The sequence below is a fragment of the Alosa sapidissima genome, chromosome 23 (genome assembly GCF_018492685.1).
Source record: "Alosa sapidissima isolate fAloSap1 chromosome 23, fAloSap1.pri, whole genome shotgun sequence".
In the NCBI taxonomy this organism is placed as follows: Eukaryota; Metazoa; Chordata; class Actinopteri; order Clupeiformes; family Clupeidae; genus Alosa; species Alosa sapidissima.
The window spans coordinates 4,014,117-4,031,207 of NC_055979.1; the positions used below are offsets into that span (position 1 = coordinate 4,014,117).

General features: G+C 40.5%; 1 protein-coding gene across 1 annotated transcript; it reads right to left on the minus strand.

Annotated features, from left to right (window-relative positions):
* Positions 1-1,395: 1,395 nt before the first annotated feature.
* On the minus strand, positions 1,396-16,215 carry si:dkey-1h24.6. The gene is made up of 4 exons (XM_042081608.1): positions 15,851-16,215; positions 5,195-5,485; positions 3,456-3,604; positions 1,396-2,827 (listed from the first exon to the last, which is right to left on the minus strand). The coding sequence occupies exons 1-4, from the start codon at positions 15,951-15,953 to the stop codon at positions 2,717-2,719; spliced, it is 654 nt and encodes a 217-aa protein (XP_041937542.1). The 5' UTR covers positions 15,954-16,215; the 3' UTR covers positions 1,396-2,716.
* Positions 16,216-17,091: the final 876 nt, after the last annotated feature.

Below are 17,091 nucleotides of genomic sequence, written 5' to 3' on the forward strand. Positions count from 1 at the left end.
AAAATGTTTGAAGTGATTTTAACTTTTTATCTGATTGCTTTAAAGGATTTTTGAATGTGTATTACACTCTTGAACTCTGTGTTATGTGAAGACATTTATGTGATTCAGTACTATTGTCGCACAATGTTGCCCTTTGGTAACAAAAAAATATTTCAGGTGGGAGGGTCCAAAAAATAAAAAACATATATATTTTTTATCAATAAAATATCCCAAAATGAAACCATAAACGATATGTAGTTTTTCACCATCAGTATAAGGTAATATTTGCATATGTGGTAGGATGATCCTTAATTGCGTGGAAATGGGGGGCGTGACACAGATTCATTCATCAGCGGAATCTTCACAGGTGCCGCTGGTTGTTTGATTGTTCTCAGCTCACGTTGCTGTTGGGGAAACAAGTTTGCTGGCTTTGTTTCTCCACGGTTTGGTGTTGTGGAGATTGCGCTGCAAAGTTTGTTAAATTCAGACACTGAAACTGGGCCTGGTGATTTCTGCAGTCTGTAACTCGCTCATAGTTGAGGCAGGTCGGGACATGTTGGATAGCAGTAGTGTTTCCAGGTTGTAGATAATTTAAGATAATTGTGTGAATATTAGTATTTACGCCCACCAGACCCCTACCCCTCCAATCCCGTCCAGAATTTTGTCTTGCACAACGCCCTCTGTTCATATGTGTCAGGATTTTTTTTATTCAAATGGTCTGATCAGATATTGCCTGATAAGCACAGTAAATGTGGTCACTATACATCTGGAAGCACTAAAATAACTTGTCATAAACCGATAGGCCTACATTCATTCAACAAAATGTGCTTAAGGCCCTTTCGTATCATACAGACTTTCACAAACTCCTTCAAACATGATGAAAATGGTACTGTTTACTTGTCTGAGCACTGGAGCGCTGGCAACCTTGGTCAAGTTCCACCAACGATGCCGCCACAATTCTCATTCTTCTGCTTGGCACAGACAGTGCACCACCCACAGATGGCAGGCTCCATGCCCCCCTTTGGTGCCTCACATGTTGACTGGCACGGCAGGCATGACAACGCATGGCTGGTCGTCAGATGAGAATGCATTTTGGTAGAAGATACATCTTGGAGGCCGAAGAAGGCTGTTACTCTCCTGGAGTTTATTCTAATTTTTTCCCCAAAATAAATTTCATTTCTGAATTCATGCATTTCTCTCCCTCTTTGTCTCTCTGCTCTTCTCTCAGGTCTTATGTAATCTGATTTACCAGGTGGCAATATTTGTTCAACCTCTTGGCCACACCCCTGCTTCAGTGTTGACCCTACTTCCCAGTAGTGGGAATAAAGCCTCCACTCTACCTCCACTCAAGCACAACCATGTTTTTTTATATCTTTGATGTGTCTATTTTATGAAATAGATGGCTGCATAAAAATCTGAAATGGTAAAAGATGTTTATTTTTTGGGATATTTGGACCCCACAGATGTGGGATTCTACAAATGGAACATCTGGGATTCTACTAATTGGACATGGGACATCGGCTTTATAGTACATCATCAAATTACTATGACCATTATTATGATGTGCATAAAAAAGATACGGCAGATAAAAAAGACAAGTAGGGCACAGCAGAGAAAACATCATAAATACAGTAACCCTCTGAATAAAATGAAATACTAGAATGGTAGAAGAGAAAAGTAAAATAAATAATAAAACAATGACAAAAATAGTAAAATAGATACAATAAGAGGGTAAAATGAATAAAAGGGCACCTGAATAATAAATGGATAAAAAGTTTAGGGGAAAGCGTTTCACTGATTGTGAATTTTCTGAAAATTGGATGAAATTTGTGGAGTTTTCAGGAAAATTCAATATGGTGTCCAAATTGGATAAGTCGATGTCACAAGTTTGCATGCCTCAACGTTGGGACCTCTGACAATATTACCAGATACTGCTAATAAGTTTCCCAACACATCAAAAGTTAACATACGTCCAACTTTAACCTGTGGGTGGTGCTACAGCACTCAAGGTGCAGACATGAACCTTGAAAGGAATCATGGATGGGACTGTCTAAAACCAGCTACGCTGCTTGGCCCCCAACAAACTGGGCAAAACCTGGTGATGGTTGGAAGAGGAGGAGGACTCACCCTGCATGGAGAAAGCTTCCCTATAGACTTCCTTTCGTGCAATCATTCAATAACATTGTGAGCTAGGCATTTTCAGTTTTAACCACACTATGACAGTAGATTGTCATGTTACACAGTCAGCTCAGTTGCCCTCAGAAAAATAGCAAAATGCAATTGCCAATAGCAGTCTGCATAATAGCCATTTAAAACATGAAGCTTACAGTATGTCAACTATTTCTAGAACACAAATAAATGATTTCACACTAAACCAGGAATAAAACACAGGTATACAGACACACACATGATGACAGACCACTAGCCCAATTCCTCATCCTACCTACACATTAGGCTTTCATTCTCAGGAGCAGTCAGGAACATTATTTTGATTACATTTACAGATGCATGACCTTAGCTTAGTACCTTAGTTGTTAAGGCCACTTTTGAAAACAATAACAGAGCAGACTCACCCACAGAATCACATCAACACACCATAGACAGTGGTCAAAAACACACCAAATTCTTTTTTGTCCTTTAGATTTCAGTTTGTCCTTTAGATAAGGCTTATACAGGTTACTGAGGCCTCTGTACGACTGATTGCCTTCCTCAAGCTTCTCCATGCAGATGTTGCATGTTAATGCTTTCCTGGGTGGACTGGGTGCTGGACTCCATTGTACTTGCCGCGGCCAAACAGTCTCATGTTTATGTAGTCGTGATCCTGAAATTGTGACTTTCTTGATGCTCTCTGTTTAAAAAGGAAAAAACAAAGAAAGACGGACAAGAGTGAGGAGCAGTTATTCTGTGTACACTGAAGAAGAAAAAACTCTTTCTGGTTTCTAGTGTCGATACATATCCTCTACTTTATACATACTCTAATTTATTATCCCTCAGTTGAACATTCTTACAGCCACCCTACGTTGTATCAGTTCTTGGATTCATCTAAACGTAAGTATTTCTAAACTTTCTAAAATATTTATATCTCTAAAACTGCCATGATTAGCTGACCTGGCGATGTGTTTTTTTTCTCCTGTAGAACAAATCATGATTTGTAAAAACACATTTGACAAATTCTCACAGGATATAGACAGACTGGAAAACCTTGGTCAGCCTTGAAAAGACGTATTAAAATGCTTTCCAACTAATATCATTCTATCATCTGTATCACTCTTAACTTTCTTAAGGATTTTTTGCAGTGCTACAGTTAAAAAGCAAGCCTGTTTGGTGTCAGCAGACAGCTGGATGGTTGTTCAGGTAGTTCAGACATAACAAGTAGTGTATTAGACATAGGCATGCTAAGTAGAATTTTCTCATAACAAACTAATTCCAGATACTAATAGAATATATATTATTTTGCTGCTTGGTGCTTCACTCACCCAGAATTTGAAGGTGACAGGGGTGAGGAGGAGACCGTAGAGGGTGACCAAGCCGAGAGCCACCAGCAGAGGGATGTGTCTGTGGTCAGGCATAGGGTTTGGGGGGCTGGTCACTCCCATAGTGGGCTTCACAGAAGGACAGTTGTACTCTGAGAAGCAGTCCGACAGCAGGGTGAAAGAGAGTCCAAAAAACATATAGAGACTACGTTACCATGTGTTATATACACAAGGGGGTGTGAAGAATTGGGAGAGTGACATATGTAAATTATCACTATGGGCCCTATCATGACAGTCTAAAGCGCATCGTCACTAGTCAAAAGCTTATTCAAATTTAGTAAGATGTCCAGTCCAAATTAGGAGTGTTTTTGTTATCAAATGTTGAGCGCACAACAAGGTGTTCCTAAGTTTCTTAATCAGTCATGGGTGTGTTTGGGGCGTAACATCATTTAAACCAATGAGAATCCACAGAAACCAACATCTGTCATTTCTTTTAACGGCGCAAAGCGTGACGTCAAAGAATGCATCGGTATTTTGACAGTCAACGATGCATTTGAAGGAGTCTGCTTGCGAGACTGTATGGAACAGTCATTCCACTAAACCATGCTTTACTAAAACCTAGCATAGCCTTTACGCATTTGCACTCGTCTATTATTTGAACTCATTGGCAAAGTGAAACTAACTTCACCATGGTGTCAGTCAACGACAAGGCAGTTATACGTAGTAAGTTACTTTCACTATTGACTGACAATGGGTTACCATCGAAAACATAGGCTGGAAAAAGCAACACTTACCCTAATATTTTTCGAATGACTGAATAAAACAATGTTTATCCTGCAGGAGTTGCTTCTCGTGATAGTGCACCTTCAGCTGTGCTCTCGCCTAATCACTTTTAACCTTTATTATCAATTTGCAAATGCATTGTGAGATGTATTTCATAATATCTTCATTCTATTTATGTTTCCCATTGTAGCTTAATCGTGTAATTTCTAATGTTTTGCATGGATGTGCATGCGCGGGTGCGAGTTCATGGAGGATAGAAGGATGGTGCGTTGTGCACTCGCCAATATGACTGTTGACAATGCGCTCTTAAAATAACATATAAACAACTCACCATAGACCTCTGACCAGGTTTCTCTTGGTCAGTGGCATAATGTGTTTTAGGTGGTGTACAATAGCAATGTGCCAGGCCACTCCCTAGGTTGTTAATTACCACACCCCTGGGCGCATTGTTTAAAAAAAAGACATGCAAAATAAGAAAATAAACTTTGTGCCGGGTGGAAAACGAGTTTTACGCCATGCGCCAGGGTGCAAAATAGGGGCCATTATCTTAATTATTATATTATGAATGTTAATAGCATGAGATCCAGTGCTCACCCTCCTCATGAAAATCTGATCAAAACACAATCATAACCACTTTGATAAGTCTAGAGAAGTACAATGTGGAATGATAGCACAAACATAGAGAAACAATTCTTAGCCTTTCACATTTTTAAAGTGGCTCAGTCTGCCACTGACCAGGCTATGTATGCCAACAGGATATCCCTTTAAAACAGCACCCTTTTGTATTCACAGTGTTTCACATCTAGTTTCTCAGACTCACTTATCTGCATTCACTACATTTTACATCATTCGCTCTGACAGATCAAAAAACCGCAGATATGCAAATATGCAGATTATTTTTTTCTATTTTTCTTTTTCTTTCACATATGTGTGTGCGCTGAGTATATCTGTGTACATACCTATGAACACAACAGCTTCTGAGTTCATTTTACAGGTGATTGGTGGTGGGTAGTGGACACAGACCTCACAACCATAGATCCCGGAAGAGTTGACGTTCAGTTGCGAGATCAAGAAGTAGGAGTTATTGACCGATTGGTTTATAAGCTGGCTGAGCTCTCTGGAGCTGAGGACCTTCTTGGACTGGTTGCTGCCATAGTTCACAAAGTGCAGAAGTTGTCCGTTTCTGAAGAGTGTGTGGCTCTTCTCATCACCGGGCACGCCAGGGCATGGCATTGAGACGTTCCCATAGACTGAGAGCGTGGAAAAGGAAGTACAGGTTAGCTAAGGCAAGTATAAAAGGTCAAAGGTAATGAATAGCATGGTGACTATTATAATGCTTATTTTGAAAACGTCCTTATTCATGTGTTCTAGTCAACCTCGAAACTGAAGTCCTCATTCAAGTCTGGATCCAAGTCAGTCACTGAAGACGTGTTTGAGTCAAGTCAAGTCACAATTACCTGAGTCGGAGTCGAGACCCCATTATCTGAGCCCGAGTCGAGTCCCCATTACCTGGGCCCGAGTTGAGTCCCCAATGCCTGATCCCGAGTCCAAATTACAGTATCAAGCTGTTATTGTGCCCCCCACAGCCCCTTAACTTGCTATCAAAGTAAGTGTGAATTTTAGAGGCCTTTTATGGTTTGGTCCTCTTCTATGCAGTAGTATGTTTAGAGGCCTTTTATGGTTTGCGTCCTCTTCTATGCAGTAGTATGTTGGGGAGGAAGCACAAGGAAGAAGGATGCGGGGCGAATTGACAGGCTGGTAAGGAAAGCTGGCTCTGTAGTGGGAGCTGAACTGGAGTGCATCACTTCACTATCTGACAAAAGGACCCTGAACAAACTGATCAACATCTTGGACAATGAGTGTCACCCACTCCACAGCACTATTGTTAAGCAGAAGAGCCTGATCAGCTGGAGACTTCGCTCACTGCCTTGCACAACAGACAGACTGAGGAAGTAATTTGTCCCTAGGGCCATTGAACTGTTCAATGCTTCACTTAAGGGAAGAGGAGAGATAGACTTCTCTGCATAGTCTGTCTGCCTCTTCACCCCCTCCATGTTTGGACGGTAATTGTAAAGCAATTTACAAAAGATTCACTGAACAAAAATGCTGATGTGGTACATGAAACTTAGCTAAAAATGTGGAGAATGCAATGCAATCAAGCATTTTGGACGATATATTGTCACAAGCTGGCAGAATAGACAACAGGCCGATGTGCGTTTTATTTGGAGACTGTTTTGCAAGACAGAGACCGAGTTTGCTGCTGATATTCTGGGGATAGGCTACAACATAGCCAATGTACGACTTTAGCCTTTTAATATATTTGCTGCATTGGATCAGTCTTTCTAGAACAGGCAAGGGCTTTCTAGCCTCACATCAGCAGCGCTGCATCACCCATATAGCCTACATTAAAACAACCAGCGGATGGTGGGCGGGTGCGGTTTTGAAAATTGGTCAAAAAACTTTGGTGCTGATGGATGGCTGATGGATGATAAGTTTTGCTATGCAGTTATGGTTGAAATAATAGCCCATCAGCGCATCTCTAGTGTGTGTGCCTCTCTCTCGCCCAGAGGGGAGAGAGAGGGGAGAGGCTGAGGGTCGATCCAGCATGGATTCTAAACTCTGTGGTGGATAGGATCTACAATTAGGTGTTAACAATACTACTACGCTAGGTCGAAGTACTCCCAAGTGCTATTGCGCCACACATTGTAGTTCTCCTGTTTATTCGCTTGGAAAATCGCCACGTTTCATGTTGTGTGGTCGTAGACATTTCTATCAACTACTCGTGCAACTGTATTTAAGTCGGGAAACGTGGATGTTTTTGATTACTTCTACGGCTAGTTACGGCAAAGCCCGCTAGCATAGCAACATGCTAACACAGTCCAGCCGCGCACCAGAGCGTTTGAGTGCATTTACTGATTTATAAACAAGCAGCAGTAGTGCTTTAAAGTCAATTCTGTGACTTACTGGAAGCCAGTGCAGGCTTGACTTAAGAATTGGAGTAATGTGGTCAGTTCAGTTTTTGTTAGAATCCTAGCTGCTGCATTTTGTATCACCTGAAGCTGTTTGATTGTCTTTTTAGGAAGGCCTGTGAACAGTCCATTGCAGTAATCAACCCTGCTGGAGATAAATGCATGAATGAGTGAAAAAGTGCGTGTAGTAAAATATCAACAGTGTCAAATGCTGCACTAAGGTCCAGTAGCACTAGGACTTATGTTTTACCTGAATCTGTGTTCAGGCGTATGTCATTGAAAACTTTAATGAGAGCTGTGTAATGAACATACAGTAAAATTGACAACTAGATGTACCGCAGAGCGGTACAAAATATGACCAAATATTATATATGTCCAAATTTCCGTCAAGGATTCCCGGGACACTGAAAGACCGGGGTAGACGAAACTTGGGGGGCATGTAACCCCATATGGATAGCATGGAACCATCGTTTTTCGTTTTGATCTGTAGGCCCCCCGCTGGACTGCACCCCCCGAAAGGAGGGTAGGGCAGACACAGTTTTCTGTGAATATCTTGAGAACCGTAAGGTTTAGGAGGACCATTTTTTGTTTGTTTGTTGATGTCAAGGGGCCATGTCAACCCATTCCATAACCACTCATTTCATGTATAGCGCCACCTAGTTAAACACAAAAAAGTAAAAATGAGGTGTTGTAATCGCAGGTATCTGTGACCTAACATAGTCAAAACTGCACGAAATTGGAAGTGTAGGATCATTATGACACCCTCTGAATGCACACCAAGTTTCGTCGAATTCCGTTAATGGGGGGCCACACAATAAATTAATTTATGTTACTATACACCAACTGGCCTGTAGGTGGCCGGAGACAGTTTTCTGTGAATATCTCGAGAACCGTAGGGCCTAGGAGGTCCACCTTTTTTTTGTATGTTGGTCTTACGGGGGCATGTCCACCCATCCCATTACCACTTATTTCATGTATAGCGCCACCTAGTTAAAAATTAAAAAGCAAAAAATTAGGTGTTTTCACCACAATATCTCTGGCTGACATGGTCAAAACTGCACGAAATTGAAAGTGTAGGATCATTATGACACCCTCCAAATGCATGCCAAGTTTTGTGAACTTTCGTTCATGGGGGGCCTTACAATAAAATAATTTATGTGTACATTTAGTGACCGTACACCAACAAGGATTCCCGGGACACTGAAAGACCAGGGTACACGAAACTTGGTGGGCATGTAACCCCACATAGATAGCATGGAACCATCGGTTTTCGTTTTGATCTGTAGCCCCCCGCTGTACTGGACCCCCCGAAAAGAGGGTAGGGCAGACACAGTTTTCTGTGAATATCTTGAGAACCGTAGGGCCTAGGATGACCAATTTTTTCCATATGTTTGCCTCCAGGGGTCATGTTAACACATTCCATGTGCACACATGTGCATAAACAGATACACACGCACACACATACATTTACAGTAATCATACGTATGACACATACTCACACAGTAAACATATGTATGCATGCATGCACATGCACAAACACACATACACAGGCAAACACACAAGCACGCACATACACACACACACACCCACACACATAAACATAAACTTGTACACGCACACATTTCAAGAATTTTTCCCGTCATCTACTTCCTGAATTTTTGGTCAACGATACCCGGGACACCGAACCACCGGGGTACATGAAATTTGGTGGGTATGTAGCCCCACTAGACTTTTACGGAAAATTTTCGTTTCGTCCCCGGGGCCACCACCCCACCCCCCCCCCCCCCCCCCCCCCGTGCTGGGCCCCCCGAACCGCAAAAAAAAAAAATTTTCCTAAATAACTACCTGAACCGTGGCACTAAGGATGAAGAATCTTTTATGGTATGTTGGTCTCAAGGGCCCACATTAACCTGGCCCATAAGCACTCATTTGTGATTTGCACCCCCCCCCCCTGGTTAAAAATGAAAATGCAATATTATTCTGCTTTAATCGCCCCTATCTTCAGTTAAGATGTTCAGAACTGCACCAAATTTTATGTGTATGATTGACCTGGCATTCTCTGGGGGTATGCCAAGTTTCGTAGAATTTCATCCATGGGGGGGGGGTCTAAAAAAATTAGGTTATGTGTACATTTAGTGACTGTACACTCATTGGCCTGTAGATGGCGGTGCACACATATACACATGCACACACACACAGGCACCCACATACTATCGGTATTAGAACGGCCGAAACATAATTACAAATTCAGTAGGATTAAAAGAAAGCCAAAATAAATATTCATCATCATCATGGCTGCATTTTCAGTATTGGCGATAAGTAGTCGTTTGTCCACTAGATGGCGCATCGTTGCAGTGAGACGTAATTTTGGTGGAAGTTAAAAGTGGGTTGGAAAAACAATGGACGCTTCCTACAAGGACTGTAATTTACCCCAGCGAACATCTAATAAGGATAGGACGATGTTCACATTAAGTGTAATTCCCATTTCTTCTTGAAGCCGAAATAAATCTGAGGATGTTTATCGGACATGCTTGGTTTTTACTGCAGGTACGTTAATCTTGTAATATCAATAAGGACCTAGGTAATGTTACCGTTAGCGTTGGTTGAGTGATGGAGGCCAATTTGATTGATTGCATTTGTAGAAAACTATAAATGTGGTTATACCAAGCAAATTGATAGCAGCACTGTTTGTATCTTTCGACTGTCATTTATTGCACGTGCTACAAAATCATTCTGCGCAATGGAAGATTTACCAACGTTACACCGGTCTGATACAGTTTTGCCTATACATGCGTGAGACTGAGACGCAGGCGCGTCGTTAGACCTGGGCATTCAGGGCTATAGCCCAGGATTGTCTGGGGATAGCCCCGGATCTATGGGCCGTCAACAACAACAACAACAGAAACTCTAATCGTGAATGAAATAAATAGCCCCATAGAAGAGACTTTTGTGTTTTGTGTCCATTGTGTGCATTAACAGCAGCGCAAGAAAATCTGACGTGATCTGGGCAGGTTTAGAATCATTTGTTGCAAAATGTTGCAATTTCAAGTACCTTCTCCTCTACGCTATATCGCATTGCTGTTTCGTGCTTCTACTAGCCTTAGCGAAATAAGTGTACAGAAGGACAAATGGATATTAGAAGTTTCTTTAGAAAAAAAAGGGCAGAGCAGGGACAAGAAGTGGAAACTCAGTGTGTCATCATCTCCCGCAACCCAGGAGGACATTTCGATCAGCTCAGGTTCGTGAAACAGCCCTAAAAGACAACGTTGATCAATGCTGATGTTACTAGCTAGCAGGCTACCACTGCACCTCACTAACTTGAAGGACACTTTGTTTGAATAACTAGAAAGAGACACTAACTTATAGGCTAGTGACAAATGGTCAGAAAGAGCTTTAGTTTTTGAGATACCCCTACCGGAGGTAGAACTAAACCCAACAATGTTTTTCCTCATCTCTAAGGTCTCCCATATATGAAATGGATTCTTGGCTAAAATTATTTTACTGCTAAGATTGTTAAATTAACAGATATTGTTATACACCCCAAAACCAAAAAAGGACTAAAATATAGCCTGTCTATATTGGAGTTAAGGCATATAAATTAGCGCAGATCAATCACACAAGCTCTGAGAACTTTGAAACTTGGCATGTTTATAGTCAGGAAGTTGCTTTACCTACTAGAAATGACTGTACGTGAATGTCTTGATGTAAAGAATTTATAGACATGTAAACATACACCTAAAATAAGCGGACATACAAAAAACTAGATGTACCGCATAGTGGTACAAAATATGACCGCCGCTCAGTCCTGTACATCCGTTCCGCGAAAATAAATCACACTTCAATTTGTCTCCATATTTTACTCCATCCCCCACTCTTGAAACTTTTGTGTATGCTTGTTTGGCATGCCTGAGTGTGTGTGTGCGGCTGCACAGAAAGTAGCCTACTGGTGCTGAAAAGGTGAATAGATTGTAGAATAGCCAAAGAAGATGTAGCATTGTTATAAAACCTTTAAAATCTCTAAACAATCACAAGTAGGGCAGTTAATCACAGTTCATCCATTGCAACTGGATTGATGAAAGGTCACTTCCACCTGTAGGCTACATTGTATTTGGGAAAAGCAAAAGGTATCAGCATAATGTTATTTATTTATTTATTTATTTATTTATTTTTTGTGTATTTATAAACAAAAACATCTCTGTCAGTTCCATGCCGTTTTCAACAGCTATCAAAAACAAAGGTCATTTTTGGATGGATGGATTTTTTGTGAATGTTTCTTCTTCTACATAAGATTTTAGTCATCTTTAGTTCATGTAATACTTTATTGTCAATGCACAAATTAAGTAACAGTAGTCTGAAACGTTATTGTTAATGCACAAATTAAGTAACAGTAGCCTAGTCTGAAACGAAATGCTGTTTTACATCTAACCAGTGGTGCAAATAACTGACATGTCCAAATGGGCCTTGATGAAATGCGTCGCTAGACTGTTCATACACATTTTAACGGGCCAAAGTTGAAGAGCTTTTGTCCGTTATTGTTCGTGCAAATATAGGCTGATTCAGGTTCCCTTGCATTGTGTAACTGAGGTCCATGGCTAGTCTGGCTTTCATCAGACCAAGCTCAATCTTTTAAGAAATCAAAAAATAAATAGCGGGCAGATCAGGCTGGGTTCACCCAGCCTAGTCCATAGGCACCCGATATTGTTTAATTTTCCGATTGAGATATACACGCTCTGGCTATTCTAAATGCAAAAATGCAACAGGGAGTTATGACAAAACGGTAACTAACAAACTAGATCCTAATAGAAAGCTGTTAGCTTCCCTAAGCTACAGGTAGGATTATAAGGTAGGCCTATTTACAACATAAATTGTCAATAGGCTATGCTGGCGACACAAATAAAATCTCCTTTGGAAACCAATGGCTTACGCCTTACAGTATCAAGCGGACTTAAACTGCCATATCGTGGCGAAAAATTGTAATAACATTCAAGCAGCTCCATGAGTCAAGGAAAGCGCGAATGAAGTAGCCACTTCTAGATGGGACCCACTACACAGTAGCTTAAGGTGTGTTGCTAAAGCAGCCATAATGAAATGAAGGTGTCATTGTTTGGATACTTCACACACACGTGCTTTTTAATTTCACAAGACTACAACTACCAAGCTGTAATCAAAGCACATCGATTCCACTCTCACACCATGCACGCACTTAAAACAAAATAAACAGGCGTCTCAGTCTCACGCATGTATAGGCAAAACTGTATCAGACCGGTGTAACGTTGGTAAATCTTCCATTGCACAGAATGATTTTGTAGCACGTGCAATAAATGACAGTCGAAAGATACAAACAGTGCTGCTATCAATTTGCTTGGTATAACCGCATTTATAGTTTTCTACAAACGCAATCAAAGGCATTTCCTCTTCAGCATGACCTCTTCCAGTATGTCAGACGCCCTGCAAACACCGAATTCAAGCCACAGTACTCAGTGAAGACAATTAAGCATGGTGGTGCAAGCATACCAGGGATCATGGATCAGAAATTTCCTCTTCAGCATATGGCAGCATGACCTCTTCCATTATCCTGATGTACTCAAACTGATCCATGATCCCTGGTATGCGGTAAATAGGACCAACACCATAGTAGGAGAAACATCCCCATATCATGATGCTTGCACCACCATGCTTAATTGCCTTCACTGAGTACTGTGGCTTGAATTCGGTGTTTGCAGGGCGTCTGACATACTGGAAGAGGTCATGCTGAAGAGGAAATGCCTTTGAGGTGGACCTTTCAACAAGATAATGACCCGAAACACACCAGCAAGCGAGCAAAAGCATGGTTCCATATGAACAGGATTCAACTGATGGAGTGGCCAGCACAATCTCCGGACCTTAATCCCATAGAAAACTTGTGGGCTGACATAAAAAGTGCAGTGCATGAGGCAAAACCAAGAAACAAAGAGGAATTGTGGAATACAGTACAATTAACCTGGGCTGCAATACCTGTTGAACGATGCCAGAAGTTGGTTGACTCCATGCACCACAGATGTGAAGCAGTTATCAGAAACCGTGGTTTTGCAACAAAATATTAGTTTAGGATACTCAGCCAAGTTCACTTATCAAGAATTTCTTAGTTTGTACAGTACATTTTTGAGTTTCCAAGGAAAGATGGCAACGCTGCTATTTCTTTGAACATGGCATTTCTGACTTTCTATGAAATATCGTTATTATTATTTAAGTTTTGATGACTTTGCCCAATTGTTTTGCTTTGGAATAGAATGTACTGTGTCCCCAATGCATCTGTGTTCATGAAAGTACAATTTGTTTGAAGAATTTTGACATTTGGCACTGCTATTTTTTTGAGCACAACTGTAAGTGACCTTTCATCAATCCAGTTGCAATGGATGAACTGTGATGAACTGCCCTACTTGTGATTGTTTAGAGATGTTAAAGGTTTTATAACAATGCTACATCTTCTTTGGCTATTCTACAATCTATTCACCTTTTCAGCACCAGTAGGCTACTTTCTGTGCAGCCGCACACACACACTCAGGCATGCCAAACAAGCATACACAAAAGTTTCAAGAGTGGGGGGTGGAGTAAAATATGGAGACAAATTGAAGTGTGATTTATTTTCGCGGAATGGATGTACAGGACTGAGCGGCGGTCATATTTTGTATCGCTATGCGGTACATCTAGTTCCAAATGACCTTGACCCTATTTAAAAGAAGAAGAAAAAAATCCAACTTCTGAGTCCAAATTGGATTGCAATTGGCATACTGACTGACTGCTGGAATGTTCACCAGGGCAGAATATGTCCCCTGTGAACTGAATGCAAAAGTGAAGTGTTCAAAAATGTTAAATTTTACCAAAGTACCAAATCTAATACTTCGATGCACACAAAAATGTTAAATTTTACCAATTTAAAGGGAAGTAAGACTTTTGTGTGCATCGAAGTATTACATTTTTTACTTCAACTCAATAAGTATTATTAGTGTGCTCAGAGTAGTATACTATTAGAGACATGCTGAAAAGCCTAGTTCAGAAGTCACACCTAGACAAACAGGAAGCAGGGCAATGGTGCCATACTAATGCAGGAACATTTCTTCACTTTTCCTACAGCAAAAAACTGTCTAGGAAGGAGCCTAGGGAGAGAAATCAGCTTCCTGACTCTTATCTTATTTAATCATCTAAAAAATGCATGCAAAACCCAAGTGTAGTTATGAGAATACTGTAATCGGTTCACATCTGTGGATTCAATTCTGCATATAACAGACATGCAGACAGGCAGTGCATGCTTGTGGGTAATGTAATGGAATTTTATAAGACAGGCGTCTGCCACTGATTCTGCGTACTCTTCCTCTGCACTGGCATTTGGCACACACAAAGGTGTTCATTTTTAGGACGTGATGTGTGGAAGTTCTTTCACTTATCTTTTGCTTTGAAACTTTCGACAAAAGCTTTCCATTGAACTCCAACCCACTCCTCCTTTAAGGCTGCAGAACACTCAGATGGTTTCTGTATCTCGCATTGTTCAGTTCTCTGAACTGTCTCACACAACAGAAGGAATACTTGAATCATCAAGCTCCTTTGAAGTTGCACAGAAGATGAAAATACTTTATCTATAGAACTATAGAACCAATGGTAGATTTTTAAAAATAAATAACACAATTGGTAATTTTGCATTTTTATTGCAATTACAAACTGTGATCCACATCTATTGAAGACCAATTTGGCAAAAGTGTCAATAAAACTTTGGTTAATGGCAAATATTAGAGATTATAGATTCAAAAAATAACTATGTACATTTACAATTAACTGTACAATTAACAATTAACATTTCTAGGTGGAGAGATATCCCAACAGATTCCTAAAATAAATATGATATAACTTTTTGACTGGTTGAAAGTTTCTTCACAACATGAGTATCCGGAAATGAGGAGCAACTTTGGCATCATATGCTGATTACACTCTGAACTCTGGCATGGTCTTTGTATTTCACATTTGACCAGTTCTCTGAATTATCTATCATTACAGGAGGAACGCCTAAATCACCAGGCTTCTTAATAATACAAGAATACATACAAGAAAAGGCTTTTGCAGTTTGTAATTACATAATTGGATCCTGCCTTACAAAAGTGTGCAGATACAGCCTTGAGGTCTTAGTCAAAAGCTGGATTTGGTTCAGATGTCAAATTTATGTACAATCTATATGTGTGATTTAAAGGAGAATTCCGGTGGTTTTTCACATAGGCTAGATCTCTGTTTCTCAAGGTCACTGCGTACGGTTGGTATGGAAAAAACCCTGAAAACAATTGGTTATACCTAGCTCGAGTTGTTGCAGCCAACAGCTAAAGCTACCACGTAGCTACAGTGGGGGCATGTTCATGAGCCATATGTTCATGCCCCCAGTAGTGTAGCACTATTGGCTCTTCAACCAAGTATGCACAGATCTAAGGGATAGTTTTTGGGTATGTCACGGATACAGCCAAAATGGAAAGAGTACAAAGACTGACTAGGCTACATGCCAGCTCACAGATTTGGAACAAAAAAACAACATAACATTTCAAATTTTATATTTACCATTTTTTCATCACCTATGCATCCAGTTATATCAAAAACCTTTTGCAACATTATACAGAAGATAGCACTAACCTTTACAGCCACTGAACATCTCTGGTTGAGCCTCGCAAATCACATTAAGACAAAGGTGGACAGCAAAAACCCAGAGCATCATGGCAGCCATTCCTCTATCCATATAGCACGGCAACGGGCTTGGACACCGACAGACTCCCTCCAAAAACTCCGCCAAGAGATCAAATGTACAGCAGTCCACACACCAAGCTCCAGCGGAATCAGCAATTAACTACAACACAAAACAGAACAAAACAGAGCACGGACATGTACGGAGATCTGTGTGGTCGAAAGCAGAGCAGCAGGGCATGGCAGGCTGGTTGCGGCGACCTGTAGCAGATTGTGCAGAGACTGCTTGATTCTGTCACTTACTTCCACCTACTCAAAGCAGCAGAAGAGTGACAAAGAGACATCTGCTCCAGGTGCCAAACAGGAAGCTTCCTTGCACGTCTTCCCTTGTGCAAGCACTTCTGAAGGGCACTTTCAATTAACCCCTTCAAATACAACAGTGCATAAAATACAGATATTGGACAAAACACTACAATTAAAACCCTGATCCTTACCCTTATCTGAACCTTAGCCTTACCTGTTCAATCACTACAATTAACAAACAGGCCCTTTGAAGGGTTTTCATAGAAAATGCATTTACCCATTTCTGAAATGAATATCATATGCTTCTTGATTTGTGGACATCGGGGTCAAGAATACATCAAGCAAAAAGGGATCTGTCTGATGCTTTGATTTCACATTCCATGTCTCACTTCTATATTCAGCTTCCACATTCATACCAGGTGTGGCAAGTGTTTGATGCCATACTGTTACATATATGTTGTGTTACATATATACTGTTGATAGAGTTCAACAATTTAAAATATTGCGCTGTATACTGTACAGCGCAATATTTTAAATTGTTGAACTCTATCAACAGCCAGTATGTATAACTATATGAATCCATTTGTCACTATGTCTGCATTTAAATTATTCATATTTGTTTGACTATAATGACCTATGACTAGAAGCACACAGTCAAACAGTGAATAATCAAAACCTGATATTGAATCACAATTACAAATGAGTAGATATACAGTAAATTATATTACATAAATATAGATAGTGCGTTCTGGTGTTCTTTCTCATATTTGTTAAAGCACCTGCCCGTCTGATTGGTGAATAGGCTATTTTTTAAATCAATATTGTAAAATAAAAATTATTTAAGAAATCAGACTAGGCTACACTCTGTGGAAGAAATTTAGCTTAAAGAG

Coding starts and splice junctions, on each gene's coding strand:
- si:dkey-1h24.6 (XM_042081608.1), bottom strand. CDS start 15,953: ATGGATAGAGGAATGGCTGCCATGATGCTCTGGGTTTTTGCTGTCCAC. Junction 5,486..15,850: donor GATGTTCAGTGGCTGTAAAG/GTTAGTGCTATC, acceptor CCACGCTCTCAG/TCTATGGGAACGTCTCAATG. Junction 3,605..5,194: donor AGAAGCTGTTGTGTTCATAG/GTATGTACACAG, acceptor ACTGCTTCTCAG/AGTACAACTGTCCTTCTGTG.